The sequence below is a fragment of the Triticum urartu genome, chromosome 7A (assembly GCF_056163025.1).
Source record: "Triticum urartu cultivar PI428250 chromosome 7A, HENAU_Tu73, whole genome shotgun sequence".
NCBI lineage: Eukaryota > Viridiplantae > Streptophyta > Magnoliopsida > Poales > Poaceae > Triticum > Triticum urartu.
The window spans coordinates 74,381,419-74,397,446 of NC_141879.1; the positions used below are offsets into that span (position 1 = coordinate 74,381,419).

Consider the following 16,028-nt stretch of genomic DNA (forward strand, 5'->3'; position numbering starts at 1 on the left):
TTATTAATTCAAGATTACCGGCTGGATACATGATCACTTCATCAGATAAGCGCAGTACTACACCATGAACTGAGCTGTCTGCAAGCCTCGCCTGATCTCAGATAAGGCTGCCTGAACATTACGGTACTATCTCGGTCTTTAGCAATGCTCTGACGCGTGTCAAACTGTAATCGCAAACAAGAAAAAAGTGAGATGAGTCATGAGTCATGAGTGAGTGTACTTGAAACAAAGTTGTACAAGAGCTGGTTATTAATTCACGAGCCCTGGAAAGATGACAAGATGGAGAACATGGCCACATTATTACATACATCATCAGTTAATTATAGCATCACATCGCCTGATCGCCCCTCTCGCTCAACATTATACCATCTTTCAGGCTTCAGCAGACACGGTTTATTACACACTATACTAATAATGGATCTACTATAGGCTAATTAGTGGAAGGAGGTGTTCTTCAGGTGCTCTGGCGCCATCTCGTGCGAGTGCTTCCTGGCCATGGAGAGGATGGTCTTGTCGGCGACGATGAAGTAGGCCATCCCGGCGACCGTGGAGATGATGAGCGCCTGTCCGGTGGGGTTCAGGTGCGCCCTCACCCACGGCAGCATCCTCACGCTCGCCAGCTGAAATGACATGTAACGCATTGATTCATGAGCTGTGCTATGAACTCTGGAACTGAATGGCTAGCTGGCTACTTACGGTGGGCACTGCGGCAGCGACGGTGGCGACCGCCGCGGCCTTGGCTCCCGCCATAGCAGCCTCTGCAGTTTCAGATCAACGCAGGAATGTTAATCAAAGATCAAGTTTCAGCAGACACATAAAGCTGCAATGAATGGGATATACGAGCAGAGCAGTCCTGGCCTAAGGCCGGAACCGTTACCTTTGGAGCAGCGCTTGGCGGCGGCGAGCCTCTGGTCGAGGTAGGCACGGGTCACCGTCGACATCTTCGCCGGAGAGATTGGTGACACGAGATCCGAAGGAAGCGAAGTAGCTAGTGTATAAGTGGAGCGTGGATGTGAGTGAGATGAGATGGGCAGAGCAAGGTGATCCGGCCGGATTTTTAGGTTGCAGGAAACCGCGCAACCAGCGTGCGGCCGGGCAGGAAGACGACCTGATACGGTGGGAAGCAAGCAAGACCGTGGTTTGGTTTTGGTACCGGCGGTCGGTGCGGGTGCGGCAGAGCACAGGTCCCTGCAGCGGATAAGAGGAGGCATGGATCATCGATCCATCGGGGTTGGCGGGGAGCGTGTTCCTGCGTAGGATAACACATAGACGTAGGAGCATGTGCTTGAGTGCAGTGTCTGTCACCGTGCACTCCGTTTTGTTGGCGATGGCTGTGGTGTGGGCGCTCCCGGTTTACGGCCAACCCGTCGGCTATCCAATTCCGCGAGCGCCTCATCCTTTGTTTGGCCAGGTCGGGCCCAGCATGGTGCTAGCTGCTGCGCATCTCTGAACGTTACACTACCTTTATATCAAAATATAATACCTTTTTGCAGTTTATTATTTTATTTTATTTTTTGTGAAAACATCTTATACTTTGATAGAGAGGATGTATATGTATAAGCGCTTAGATAAAGCTGACCACCCTTTTTTGTGGGGAAATAGTTTTTCTTGCAGGAAAGGAAATAAATTTGATCACCTGTTCAAAAAATATACTAAAATCTTTTTTTACATTGCTAAAACCTTTTATGATGTATCCTCTATAACACTAAGCTCCCTAGTTTTAAAGAGTCCATAGTCAATTGAGGTCTTCAATTAGAATTGAGTCAACAATTTCTCAAAACTCTCTCATTCAATTCTTTCATACTATACATTATGCTTCCTAATTTTTAAGGCCCCACAATTAATTGAATTATTAAATTTATAATTAGGTCAAACGATTTTGACCAGGTCAACACTTTCTCAACCTCTCTCATTAAATTTTTAATTCATTATATTTCCTAATTTTGAAACTCTTTCGTTCAATTGAGGTATTCCTCTTTGGATTTGGTTTACTATTTTGACTGGGCCAACGATTCTTCAAATCAATCAGCAGCAACTGGCCTATAATAAAAACATATGAGTCCCCCACACCATCCCACCACCTAAAAAAACAGGCGCCACCATGTGATATTGTACCACTAATATAGTAGTACATGCGACCGCCGACACCGAAATTTCTCCACATAAATATAGATTGGTTAACGGACAACTCAGAATCACACCACGAAAGACCAACCAAATCAACGTATTAAGAATAAAAAAACTAAACACACTCTATTATCTCCACCACCCGCCAATCTAAATATTTCATCAGTTCCAAAATATAAGGGGTATTAGTTTTGTAGAAAGTCAAATTTCTTCAACTTTGACCAGGTTCAGAGCAAAAATATCGACATCCATAATATTAAACACAAAAGTGTGGAAACTCATTTCATGATGAATTTACAAACACTGATTTGATATTATGGATTTTGATATATTTGTCTACAAATTTTATTGAACTTAAAAGGTTTGACTTTTGAAAAAAAGCAACACACCATATATTTTGAAACAGAGTGATTATTTATTGAATAAACTCAACGATAACAAAGGCGTAGCAAAGCGCGCCCAATTCTTCTAGTTATTACACTATGCTCCCTAGTTTTAAAGAGCCCACATTTAATTGAGGTCACCAATTGAAATTAGGTCACCCGATTTTGATCAGGCCAACAATTTCTCAAAACTCCTTCATTCAATTATTTAATATTATACATTACGCTTTCTAACTTTTAAGGCGTCACAATTAATTGAGGTCTTCAATTTAAAATTGGGTCATCCCATTTTGACTGGGTCGACAATTTCTCAAGTAGCACTCCCATTAAATTATTTTAATTCCCTATGCTCCCTAGTTCTAATGCTCTTTTCTTTGATTAAGGTATTTGATTTTGGATTTGGTTTACGAGTATGATCAGGCCAACAATTTTTCAAATCAATCAGCAGCAACCGACCTATAAAAACATATCAATCTTGCGCACCCTCCAACCACCTACAATAAAAGGAGAGCCGCCATGTGATATTATAGCACCAATATAGGACATAAAACCACCGACACAACAATTTTCCCACATAAATATACGATAGTTAACGGATAACAAAGAACCACACCACGAAAAGCCTATCAACTCACACATTTTAAATAAAAGTAAAACACACTGCATCATCTTTCCCACCCACCAAATTAAATATTCCATCAGTTTCAAAATATAAAGGGCACTCATTATTTGCAAAGTCAAATTTCTTTAACTTCGACCAAGTTCAGAGCAGATGTCGTGGAATTGTCGTGGCAGATGTCCTTAGTGTCAGGACTTAGTCGCGAGGCCAACGCAGCTATGTGGTAGCTTGAGAGGGGTTGAGCAGGACGAGAGACGCGATGTTTTACCCAGATTTGGCCCCTCACGGTGGAGGTAAAAGCCTACATCCTGCTTCATTGATATTGATGATGATGATCACGGTTACAAGAGTGCTCTATCTTGAGAGCTATTGTCTAAACCTAACTTGTCCAACTTGTGGAACTTGTGAATCTTGTCCCTTTTGGGGAGCCCTGCCCCTCCTTATATATGTTGGAGGGGCGGGTTACATGTAGAGTCCTATTAGGATTAGGACTAGTCTATCTCTAATACAAACCGGATACAAGTCCAGGTTTTAACTCCTTGTAAGATAAATGTTCCTCATGCCTTTCCTCTTAAACCGGCCCACCATTAACATAAACCGGCCTTCTGGGCCTTCGGCCTTGTCATTCATCTGACCCGTCCGCCAGGTCACAAGTGTGTCATAATGTTCCGGTGGGTTGCTTGTAAACCGCCAGGTCAGGGCAGGTCGCCAGTGAATCGCCAAGTGTAAACCGGGTCTCAAGTAAACCGCCAAGTCTAGGAGGGTCACCAATGAGTCTTTAGGCTCGTGAATCGTCATACCTGTGAACCGCCAGACACGTAAATCGCCAATCCTCTGGCGGTTTACCAATGATACGCCTAGTCCGGCCGGGTTATACTTCCGGCCGGTTTACACCGCGGGGTATATCCCCGACACCGACCATGGGTTGAATTTTAGGGTGACCGGCACGACAGCGTGGACGTCCCTTAACGTGCGCTTTCGCTCCAGCTTTGGGGATATGTATGACATATATCATATTCACCGTTTTTACCTCGCGAGGAAATTTCTTCTATCTTCCCGCGTTCGGTGGGCGAGGCTCTTCACCATCGTCCTCGTTGGGCGGACCTTTCCCTTTATGTTCGACGTTAAGCTTGCCAGCCTGCTTAAAGACCCAATAGTTTATGTTGGTATGATTGGCAGGCTTATCGGGGGTGTCATGGATCTAGCATGGCCGATTGAGTATTATGTCCAGGCTAGATGGACCATCTCTGTTTTCTTTGAATGGCTTCTTCCATTGACCGGATTTAGAGCCGCTGAATCCAGCGTTGACCGCTGTGTCTTCGGTATTTTTGTTATTGATTCGACGCTTGTGCTGGTTGCATCGCGGTTTGCCGTTGCTGTCCTGGCTTCAGAGGTGTCGGGGTCGCTGGTGCTATTGCTTCTGCGGGCTAGCCAGCTGTCTTCTCCCGTGCAAAAGCGGGTCATTAGTGTGGTAAGGGCTGCCATGGACTTTGGTTTTACTTGGCCGAGGTGCCGGGCGAGCCATTCATCGCGGAAGTTGTGTTTAAAGGCCGCGAGGGCTTTGGCATCTGGACAGTTAACAATTTGGTTCTTTTTAATTAAGAACCTTGTCTGGAGTTTCCGGGCTGACTCTCCTGGTTGCTGGACTATGTGACTGAGGTCATCGGCGTCTGGGGGCCATACATAGGTACCCTGGAAGTTGTCTCTAAAGGCATCTGCTAGATCTTCCCAGGTGCCAATAGAATTCTCTGGGAGGCTGTTTAACCAGTGTCGAGATGGTCCCTTTAATTGGAGCGGGAGGTACTTGATGGCATGTAGATCGTCACCGCAAGCCATGTGAATATGGAGAAGAAAGTCTTCTATCCAGACTGTGCGATCTGTCGTGCCGTCGTATGATTCAATGTTAACGGGTTTAAACCCTTCTGGGAACTGATGCTCCATTACTTCGTCGGTGAAGCATAGGGGGTGTGCGGCGCCTCTGTACCGGGCAATGTCCGGACGCAGTTCGGATGAAGTCTGTATGCGATTTTCGGCCCGAGTGAGGTTGTGCTTGTCGCGCCAGGCCTGACGGCCGTCCTCTCGCGCTGGGCACATCCCCTTGATCCATAGATTGATCTGGTTTGACTGGATCTATTGTCCAGGTCCTGTCGTAGGTCGTCTGTATATTCTGGAGCCACCGTTCCCCTACTTTTCTAGCGAGGTGGTGCGGGCTAGTGCTCGGCTTGAGTTGTCGTTCTGTCCTGGCCACGCGACGGTCAGTTAGGTCTGTTAGCAGCATTACGCGTTGGTGGTATGGGCTCTCTAGGGCCTAATCGTTAAATTGTGGCAGTAGCTTGCGCTTCGGGTAGCTCTTTGGGGTGTGAGGCCGTATTCCTCGGCTGCCAGGACGTTAGTTCATCTGTCATTGAGCAAATCCTGATCAGCTTGAAGCTGTTGCTACTTCTTTTTCAGGCTTCTCACAGTGGCGATTAGCCGGCGCTTAAAGCGCTCTTGTTCGAGGGGTTCCTCTAGCACGATGAAGTCTTCATCTCCGAGGCTCACATCCTCTTCGGAGATGGGTAGGTAATTACTATCCTCCGAGTCCTCGTTCCCGACAGGATCGTCGGGGTTTATTTGCCCATCCTCCCAAGCATCTGCTACCTCTTGAGCATGCACTGGTTTTCCCTTAAAGAGGAAAGGGTGATGCAGCAAAGTAGCGTAAGTATTTCCCTCATATAAGTCGCACAAACAATCAAGAACCTTGCAACCAACGCGATAAAGGGGTTGTCAGTCCCTTCACGGCCACTTGCAAAACTGAGATCTGATAAAGATAATAAGATAAATATCTTTGGTATTTTTGTTGTATAGATTGAAAAGTAAAGATTGCAAAATAAAAAATACTAAACTAGAATTGTAGGTCGGAAACTTATATGATACAAAATAGACCCGGGGGCCATAGGTTTCACTAGTGGCTTCTCTCATGAGAGCATGTATTACGATGGGTGAACAAATTACTTCCGAGCAATTGATAGAAAAGCGCATAGTTATGAGAATATCTAGGCATGATTATGAAATATAGGCATCACGACCGTGTTAAGTAGACCGAAACGATTCTGCATATACTAATATTACTCCCACTAGTAGAAAACAGGGCTTTGGTCCAGGCCGGGTCAGCCCATTAGTCCCGGTTCAGTCCAGAACCGGGACCAATGGGGGCATTGGTCCCGGTTCGTGAGCCCAGGGGGCCGGCCGGGCCACGTGGGCCATTGGTCCCGGTTCATTTGGACCTTTTGGTCCCGGTTGGTGGGACGAACCGGGACCAATGGGCCTCGCTCCTGGCCCACCACCATTGGTCCCGGTTGGTGGCTTGAATCGGGACCAAATGCTCCCCTTTAGTCCCGGTTCATGCCACCAACAGGGACCAATGAGGTGCCTATATATACCCCCTCGCGTAAGAGCAGAGCACACAACTCTGTTTTTTCTGGCCGAGGGGGAGAGGGCTTGGTGGTGCTCTAGCTCACCTCCTATGCACACAAGGTGTTCGATGGAATGCCCGAGCCACAGTACTTAAGCTTTCTCCTCTCCAAGCTCGACCTCCAAGCTCCATTTTCCACAATATTTGTCTAGGTTTAGCGGTCTGTCACGCCCCGTCCCCGTCTTCACCGCCGTCGATCACCCGCGCCGAGCTCATCGCCGGCACCACCGTGGTGAGCCTCTTGTTCTTATCTTCTTTCTGAAAGGAAAAATATTCTTACTTGTATGTTTACATAGACACATGTATTATTTTCTTAGTTTTATTATTGCATCTTATATAGTGCGATGGTTTTGGTATCCGCCCCCGTCGGCCCTCGTCCTGTCTATGATTCGGATGTGGTATATATATATATTATCTTTATAACTATTGGTTCATTTATTGTTTATGAAAATTATGCCGACCAACGTGACATAGATTTTATTTATGTAGGATGTATGTCAATAGGAAATGCCAACCGACCCTATTGTCGAGAGGTTAAATTTAGTTGAAGAAGAAAACAATTTGTTGAAGGAAAAAATAAAAAAAATTGAGGAGTAGAAGATGATATTGGAGTTGCATGTTGCGGATGTCGTGGATGATCACAAGATCAAGATGGATGCAATGCGCTTGAAGATTAGAAAGATTAGAAAATATGCCATTCATACCGAGGCTTGGTATCATTATGCCATTGGATCAATTGTTACCTTGGTTGCGATTATGATCGCATTTGTTTTCGCATTGAAATGTTTTACATAGTTTCAATGTATGGTTTAATTAATTAGATGCTTTGGAGAGCTATATGTTGTTAGATGAGAACTATGTATGCACTTTGGTTTTAATGTGATGATGAACTTCTATTAATTTGGACACTTAATTATATATAATGCACGCAGATGAACCGGCAATGGATGTACGGTGACAGACACACCTGCGAGTACATTAAGGGCATGCATGAGTTTCTCGATGCGGCTGAGGCAAACAAGCAGAATGGTTTTATGTGTTGTCCATGCACTGAATGTGGGAATACGAGGTCTTACTCTAACTGGAAAATCCTTCACTCCCACCTGCTTTACAAGGGTTTCATGCCACACTATAATGTTTGGACGAGGCACGGAGAAATAGGGGTTATGATGGAAGACAGCGAAGAAGAAGAGTACGGTGACAACTATGTGCCCCCTGAATATGGTGATGCTGCAATGGGGGGAGCTGGTGAAGATCAAGAGGAACCATATGATGTGCCCAATGATGCTGCAATGGGTGAAGCTGCTGAAGATCAAGAGGTACCAAACGATGTGCCCGATGATGATGATCTCCGCCGGGTCATTGTCGATGCAAGTATGCAATGCGAAAGTCAAAAGGAGAAGCTGAAGTTCGATCGCATGTTAGAGGATCACAAAAAAGGGTTGTAGCCCAATTGCGAGGATGGCAACACAAAGCTCGGTACCGTACTGGAATTGCTGCAGTGGAAGGCAGAGAATGCTGTGGCTAACAAAGGATTCGAGAAGCTACTGAAAATATTGAAGAAGAAGCTTCCAAAGGATAACGAATTGCCCGACAGTACATACGCAGCAAAGAAGGTCGTATGCCCTCTAGGATTGGAGGTGGAGAAGATACATGCATGCCCTAATGACTGCATCGTCTACCGCGGTGCATACAAGGATCTGAACGCATGCCCGGTATGCGGTGCATTGCGGTATAAGATCAAACGAGATGACCCTGGTGATGTTGACGGCGAGCCCCCCAGGAAGAGGGTTCCTGTGAAGGTGATGTGGTATGCTCCTATAATACCATGGTTGAAACGTCTGTTCAGAAATGAAGAGCATGCCAAGTTGATGCGATGGCACAGTGAGAACCGAAAGAAAGATGGGAAGTCGAGAGCACCCGCTGACGGGTCGCAGTGGAGAAAGATTGAGAGAAAGTACTGGGATGAGTTTGCAAAGGACCCAAGGAATGTATGGTTTGCTTTAAGCGCGGATGGCATTAATCCTTTTGGGGAGCAGAGCAGCAATCACAGCACCTGGCCCGTGACTCTATGTATGTATAACCTTCCTCCTTGGATGTGCATGAAGCGGAAGTTCATTATGATGCCAGTTCTCATCCCAGGCCCTAAGCAACCCGGTAACGACATTGACGTGTACCTAAGGCCATTAGTTGAAGAACTTTTACAGCTGTGGAATGGAAACAGTGTACGTACGTGGGATGAGCACAAACAGGAGGAATTTAACCTAAAGGCGTTGCTGTTCGTGACCATCAACGTTTGGCCCGCTCTCAGTAACCTTTCAGGACAGACAAACAAAGGATACCACGCATGCACGCACTGTTTAGATGACACTGAAAGTATATACCTAGACAAATGCAGGAAGAATGTGTACCTGGGCCATCGTCGATTTCTTCCGACCAACCATCAATGTCGAAAGAAAGGCAAGCATTTCAAAGGCGAGGCAGATCACCGGAAGAAGCCCGCCATGCGTACCGGTCATCACGTACTTGCTATGGTCAATGATTTACACGTAATCTTTGGAAAGGGTCCCGGCGGACTAGCTGTTCCGAATGACGCTGAGGGACACGCACCCATGTGGAAGAAGAAATCTATATTTTGGGACCTACCCTACTGGAAAGACCTAGAGGTCTGCTCTGCAATCGACGTGATGCACGTGACGAAGAACCTTTGCGTGAACCTGCTAGGCTTCTTGGGCGTGTATGGGAAGACAAAAGATACACCTGAGGCACGGGAGGACCTGCAACGTTTGCATGAAAAAGACGGCATGCCTCCGAAGCAGTATAAAGGTCCTGCCAGCTACGCTCTTACAAAAGAAGAGAAAGAAATCTTCTTTGAATGCCTGCTCAGTATGAAGGTCACTACTGGCTTCTCGTCGAATATAAAGGGAATAATAAATATGTCAGAGAAAAAGTTTCAGAACCTAAAGTCTCATGACTGCCACGTGATTATGACGCAACTGCTTCCGGTTGCATTGAGGGCGCTTCTACCGAAAAACGTCCGATTAGCCATTGTGAAGCTATGTGCATTCCTCAATGCAATCTCTTAGAAGGTGATCGATCCAGAAATCGTACCAAGGCTAAGGAGTGATGTGGCGCAATGTCTTGTCAGTTTCGAGCTGGTGTTCCCACCATCCTTCTTCAATATCATGACGCGCGTCCTAGTTCATCTAGTCGACGAGATTGTCATCCTGGGGCCTGTATTTCTACACAATATGTTCCCCTTTGAGAGGTTCAAGGGAGTCCTAAAGAAATATGTCCTTAACCGCGCTAGGCCGGAAGGAAGCATCTCCATGGGCCGTCAAACAGAGGATGTTATCGGGTTTTGTGTTGACTTCATTCCTGGCCTTAAGAAGATTGGTCTCCCTAAATCGCGGTATGAGGGGAGACTGACTGGAAAAGGCACTCTTGGAAGTGACTCAATAATATGCAGGGACGGATATTCTTGGTCTCAAGCACACTACACAATTCTACAGAACTCTACCTTGGTGACCCCGTATGTCGATGAACACAAGAACAGTCTGCGCTCCAAACACCCGGAGCAGTGCGACGACTGGATTACATGTGAACACATCAGGACTTTCAGCAGTTGGTTGGAAACACGTCTCAGAGGTGACAACACTGTTTGTGATGAGTTGTACTTGTTGTCCAGGGGACCATCTTTGACTGTATTGACTTACAAAGGATACGAGATAAATGGGAATACATTTTACACGATCGCCCAAGATCAAAAGAGCACCAACCAAAACAGCGGTGTCCGCTTTGATGCAACAACCGAGAGCGGAAAGCACACATATTATGGTTACATAGTGGACATATGGGAACTTGACAGACCTGATTTTAAGGTCCCTTTGTTTAAGTGCAAATGGGTCAATCTGTCAGGCAGCGGGGTACAGGTAGACCCACAGTACCGAATGACAATAGTGGATCTGAAAAATCTTGGGTACACTGACGAACCGTTCGTCCTAGCCAATGATGTGGCACAGGTTATCTATGTGAAGGACATGTCTACCAAACCGAGAAAAGGAAAAGATAAGGAAGCGAATACATCATACGATGAGCCAAAGCGCCACATAGTTCTTTCAGGAAAAAGGGACATCCTGGGAGGGGACGGCAAGACAGACATGTCTGAAGATTATGAAAAGTTTCATGAAATTCCTCCCTTCAATGTCAAGGCTGACCCAAGCATCCTGATAAACAATGAAGCTTATCCATGGTTACGGCGCAATAAGCAAATGACACAAGTGAAGAAAAAGTGAAGACTTTCTCCCGCAACTATTATGATGATACCATGCCAACTTTGTAACACACGAGTATGCTATGCCAACTTTTTCAGAGTTCATTTGAAAACTATGAATTTAGGTCGAATTTTCTCTGTTGGTGCATCTATGTTCATTTTTTAGTAAAGTTAATCACAAACTTGTGATTCACACAAATTTCAAAGAATTCAAATTTGAAAACTAATGGCACTAACAAAAAGTTTATAATTTTTCTAAAACTAATGGCACTAACAGAAAGTTTATAATTTTGCTGACCTAAAAGCAAAAAGAAATAAAAAATAAAGCAAAAAACCAAAGAAAATAAATAATGTATAAAACAAAACAAAAAATCTGGAAAACAAAAAAATAGCAACAATAAGTATTTTTTTGTAAATAGAAACAAAATAAAATAAATAAAGCAACAAAGAAAACAAAAAGACTAAAAAAGTGTTTTCAAATTTGAAAACTAATGGCACTAACAGAAAGTTTAAAATTTTTCTAAAACTAAAAGCAAAAAGAATAAAAAAATAAAGCAAAAAACAAAATAAATAAATAATGCAGAAAACAAAACAAAAAAACTGGAAAAAATAGCAACAATAAGTATTTTGTTGTAAGTAGAAACAAAATAAAATAAATAAAGCAACAAAGAAAACAAAAAAATAAAAAAGTGTTTTCAAATTTGAAAACTAATGGCATTAACAAAAAGTTTATAATTTTTCTAAAACTAAAAGCATAAAGAATTAAAAAATAAAGCAAGAAACAAAAGAAAATAAAATAAATAAAGCAACAAAAAAACAAAAAAGTGCCACCTACTGGGCCCCCACGGCCTGAATACGACTAGAAACCCATCCAAGGGCCAGGATTCAGACCTGCAGGAGGCCAGTAGGCCCGCAGGCATAGCAGTGACAATTAGGCCCGTAAGCCTGCAATGGAGAGAAGCTCGAGAGGGGTGCGGCAGTGGGGCTTATAAACCACTGCGCACCCCTCTCAACTAGCGAGGTGGGAATAAACTTTTGACGCCGCAGCAGCACAAGGCCTTTGGTCCCGTTTGGTAGCACCAACCGGGACTAAAGGGGGCATTGGTCACGGTTCGTAGCACAAACCGTGAACAATGCCCCCCTATAGTCCCGGTTGGTGCTACCAACCGAGACCAAAGGCCGCCGCTTCCCGCCCTTTGGGCTGCTGAAAAGAGGCCTTTGATCTCGGTTGGTGGCACCAACCGGGACTAAAGGGGGGCATTGGTCACGGTTTGTGCCACAAACCGTGACCAATGCCTTTGCTATATAACTAGCACTTGTGAAAATTTCCATTCAGTTCGTCTTCCCCGCCCGACGTCGCCAGGCTGCCCCTCTGCGCCTCGCCGTCGCCATCGTCGCCCCTGCCTCCGACGCCGTCCCGCGCCGCCAAGACGCCGTCGCCGCCCCGCGCCGCCCCGACTCCGTCGCCGCGCGCCACCCCGCGTCGTCGCGGTCACCTCCCCGTGCCGCCCCGACGCCGTCGCCGCCCCGCGTCGAGCCCCTACGCCGTCGCCGCCCCGCATCGCCACCCCGACGCCATCGCCGCCCCGCCTCTGCCTCGCCGTCGCTGCCCCGCGCCACCGTCGCCTCTCGCTTTGGTCAGGGCCGGCACCGCCCCCCTCTTCCCCCCCCCCCCCGTTTTTATTTTTTTTTGCAAATTCATATATGTTTTTTTCCTGATTATATGTATATGTATAGTATATGTATGTGTGTATATGTATGCAAAAGATAAATTAACAGAAAAAATAGTATTTTTTTCTGTTCATAGATTTTTTTGGTGATATTGATTATTGTAAATATGCAAATGTTTGCATATTCATATGAACAATGAATTAGGAAAAACCTTTACTTTTTACTAAAATTTCTATTTGAACATTATTTTAAAAAAACAAGCAATACTACTTCATGTATTTTTAAGAAGGAAGAAGAAGAAAAAGAATGAGAGGAAAAAGGAAATAAGAAGAGGAAGAAAGGAGAAGAAGAGGGGAGAGGAAGACGAGGAGAAATAAATAAGAAGAAGAAAAAAGAAGAGGAGAAGAAGAAAGGAATAGAGGAGAAGAAGAGAAAAATAGAATATATATATTCTATTTTCTCTTTTCTTCTCTATTCCTTTCTTCTTCTCCTCTTTTTTTTTCTTAGACACGTGGGGGGGTCGATTTACCCCCTCCCGATAGCTTCAACACGAGGGGGGTCGATATACCCCCTCCCCGATAATATTATTTTCCCATGTACGTATGTTGTGTCGATATAAACTCCCGATAAGTTCAACATGAGGGGGGGTCGATATATATACCCGCTCCCCGATAATATTATTTTCCCGCATGTACGTATGTCGTGTCGATATAAACTCCTGAAAACTTCAACACGTGGGTGGGGTCGATATACCCCCTCCCGATAACTTCAACACGTGGGGGGGGGTCGATATACCCCCTCCCGATAACTTCAACACGAGGGGGGGTCGAACATGAGAGGAAGAAGAGGATAAAAAAAGAAGAGGAAGAAGAAAAAAAGAGGAGAAGAAAGAATAGAGGAGTTCTTCTCCTCTATTCTTACTTCTCCTCTTTTTGTTCTTCTTCTTCCTCTTTTTTTTATCGGGAACGAGGCTCGTCGATGGTCGCCGAGCGGTAGAGGAAACCCTAAATAGCAAGTATCGTTGATGTGAGATACATGTGGCCGTCGGTGTCGGACAGTACGTCCACGCCCACGTCACTTGTGGGACGTGGATGTAGTGTCCGACACCGACGGCTACATGTATCTCACACCCACGATACTTGCTATTTAGGGTTTCCTCTACCGTTCGGCGACCCTCGACGACCCTCGTTTCCGATAAAAAAAGAGGAAGAAGAAGAAAAAAAGAGGAGAAGAAAGATTTCTTCTTCTCTTTTTTCTTCTTCTTCTTCCCCTTTATTTTATCAGGAACGAGGGTCGTCGAGGGTCAGGGTCGCCGAGCAGTAGAGGAAACCCTAAATAGCATGTATCGTCGATGTGAGATACATGTGGCCGTCGGTGTCGGACAGTACATCCACGTCCCACAAGTGACGCGGGCTTCGACGCCCACGTCACTTGTGGGACGTGGATGTAGTGTCCGACACTGACGGCCACATGTATCTCACACCCACGATACTTGCTATTTAGGGTTTCCTCTACCGCTCGGTGACCCTCGACAACCCTCGTTCCCGATAAAAAAAGAGGAAGAAGAAGAAAAAAAGAGGAGAAGAAAGAATAGAGGAGTTCTTACTCCTCTATTCTTTCTTCTCCTCTTTTTTTTCTTCTTCCTTTTCTTTTTTTATCCTTGAAGCGTTGTCGAGGCCACCCCAAACCCTAGAGAAGCAGCGTCGAGGCCACCCCAAACCCTAGAGAAGCAGCGTCGAGGCCACTAATTAATATTAGTTCTATGTTTGCCACTAATATATCCATTTGTCATGTTTGAATAATAATTGCCATGTTGTAAATATTTGTAGAAACTATGGACACCGCCCGAGACAAAGTACAAGAAGAGTTGTTGGGGGACATAATCGCACGAGGAAGTGATGCCGTCTGCTCGTTGTTTCTCAACGTCACCGATGGTCTAGAAGCAGCTGGCTATGATTATGATGGCTCCGGTGACCTAATGCCGGTGCAAGAAGGAGACCGTGAGGACGGCTCCGGTGACCCAATGCCGGTGCAAGAAGGAGACCGTGATGATGTCTCCGGTGACCGAACCGAGTCCGGCCAGGTATATATATTAGTTAAGCTTCTGCTGACTAGCTAATTGATGCATTCATTGTTTTGGTATGTACACATATTAATTAAATCTTTGTTCTTTTTTCTAGCCCTCCGGATCGAGCACAACTTCGGTAAAGAGATGAGGCCCGAAGAAAAAGTTGAGCTCGGATGAAAAGTTTGAGATCATAGCAATCGCGCCCGACGGCCAACCGATTGAACCCCTCCGAACAAAGAGCGCATTTGTTGCTCAGTGCGGGGTTTTGGTTAGGGACAAGATCCCGATCAGCATCCAGCAATGGTTAAAGCCGGCTACAGAAGACCCTGAGGTGTCTTATGTCAATGATATGCAGAAAAATGATCTATGAACTGAGCTGAAGTCAAATTTCACCCTACCGCCAGAGGATGATCCGGAGAAGCCAGTTAAAGAGCAATTAATCAAGTCTTTTGCTCTTAAGAGGATGGCAGAACTATTCAGGAGGTGGAAGAAAGAGCTGAATAAGTTTGTCGAAAATAAAGAGACACCAGAATTCAAGGGCAGATATGAGAAGGTCAGAGATCACTGGCCCGCATTTGTGGCCCACAAGACATCGGAAAAGAGTAAGAAGATGTCGGTGAAAAACAAGCAAAATGCTGCGAAGAAGAAGCATCACCATCGCACGGGGTCAGGTGGCTACCTCGTAGCCCGGCCTAAGTGGGCCAAGACTGAGAATGATCTGGTTGATAAAGGGATCGAACCAGAGACAATTAACTGGCCAGACCGTTGCTGGACTTGGTTCTTCAGGGCTAGCGGAACCTTGGACCCTGTATCAGGGAAGTGCATTTGGACGAACGATCAAATGGACATACCAGTCAAGAAGCTTCAGCAGTATATCGAAGCAGCGCAGCAAGGGACGTTCTTTCCAGACAGAGAGAACGACGAGCTCACAATGGCCCTCGGGAATCCTGAGCACCCTGGACGGACACGAGGCACGCCAGGCTCTTTTCCGTGGAAGGTTGGGTTTCCGGATGCAGGCGGTTACAAATGCCAGGAGAGGAGGAAAAAAGTGCAGCAGACCCAAATGCAGGAGCTGCAAGCAAGGGTACAAGCGATAGAGGAACGAGAAGCAAATCGCAGCAAACGAACTGCCGAAGCTTCCCCCGAAGCTACCCAGCCATCTCAGCGGAGAAGCAGCGTGGCTTCCACCGAGCTGCTTCAGCCGGAGCATGTCTTGACGGCTCCTGCCAGCTATCCCGTGGATGCTATCACGGAGTCTCAAAATTGCCACCTTATGACGCAATGGATGAATTTGAAGGTCAAGGCGGCTGTTGGCTCTGTTTATCCTACTGAACCCGGCGCAACTTTTCACTACCGGCCGATTTCAGAAGGATATGCTAGGGTGATGGTGGATGAAATAACGGAGGGATTTGAGGACCTCCAGCTTGACCACC

The 16,028-nt window shown here is 45.8% G+C and overlaps 1 protein-coding gene across 1 annotated transcript; it reads right to left on the minus strand.

Annotated features, from left to right (window-relative positions):
- Positions 1-280: 280 nt before the first annotated feature.
- On the minus strand, positions 281-1,297 carry LOC147957929 (uncharacterized). Its single transcript, XM_087534452.1, has 3 exons — positions 878-1,297; positions 697-758; positions 281-620 (listed from the first exon to the last, which is right to left on the minus strand). Exons 1-3 carry the CDS (start codon positions 1,209-1,211, stop codon positions 435-437), a joined length of 582 nt encoding a protein of 193 aa, XP_087390578.1. The 5' UTR covers positions 1,212-1,297; the 3' UTR covers positions 281-434.
- Positions 1,298-16,028: the final 14,731 nt, after the last annotated feature.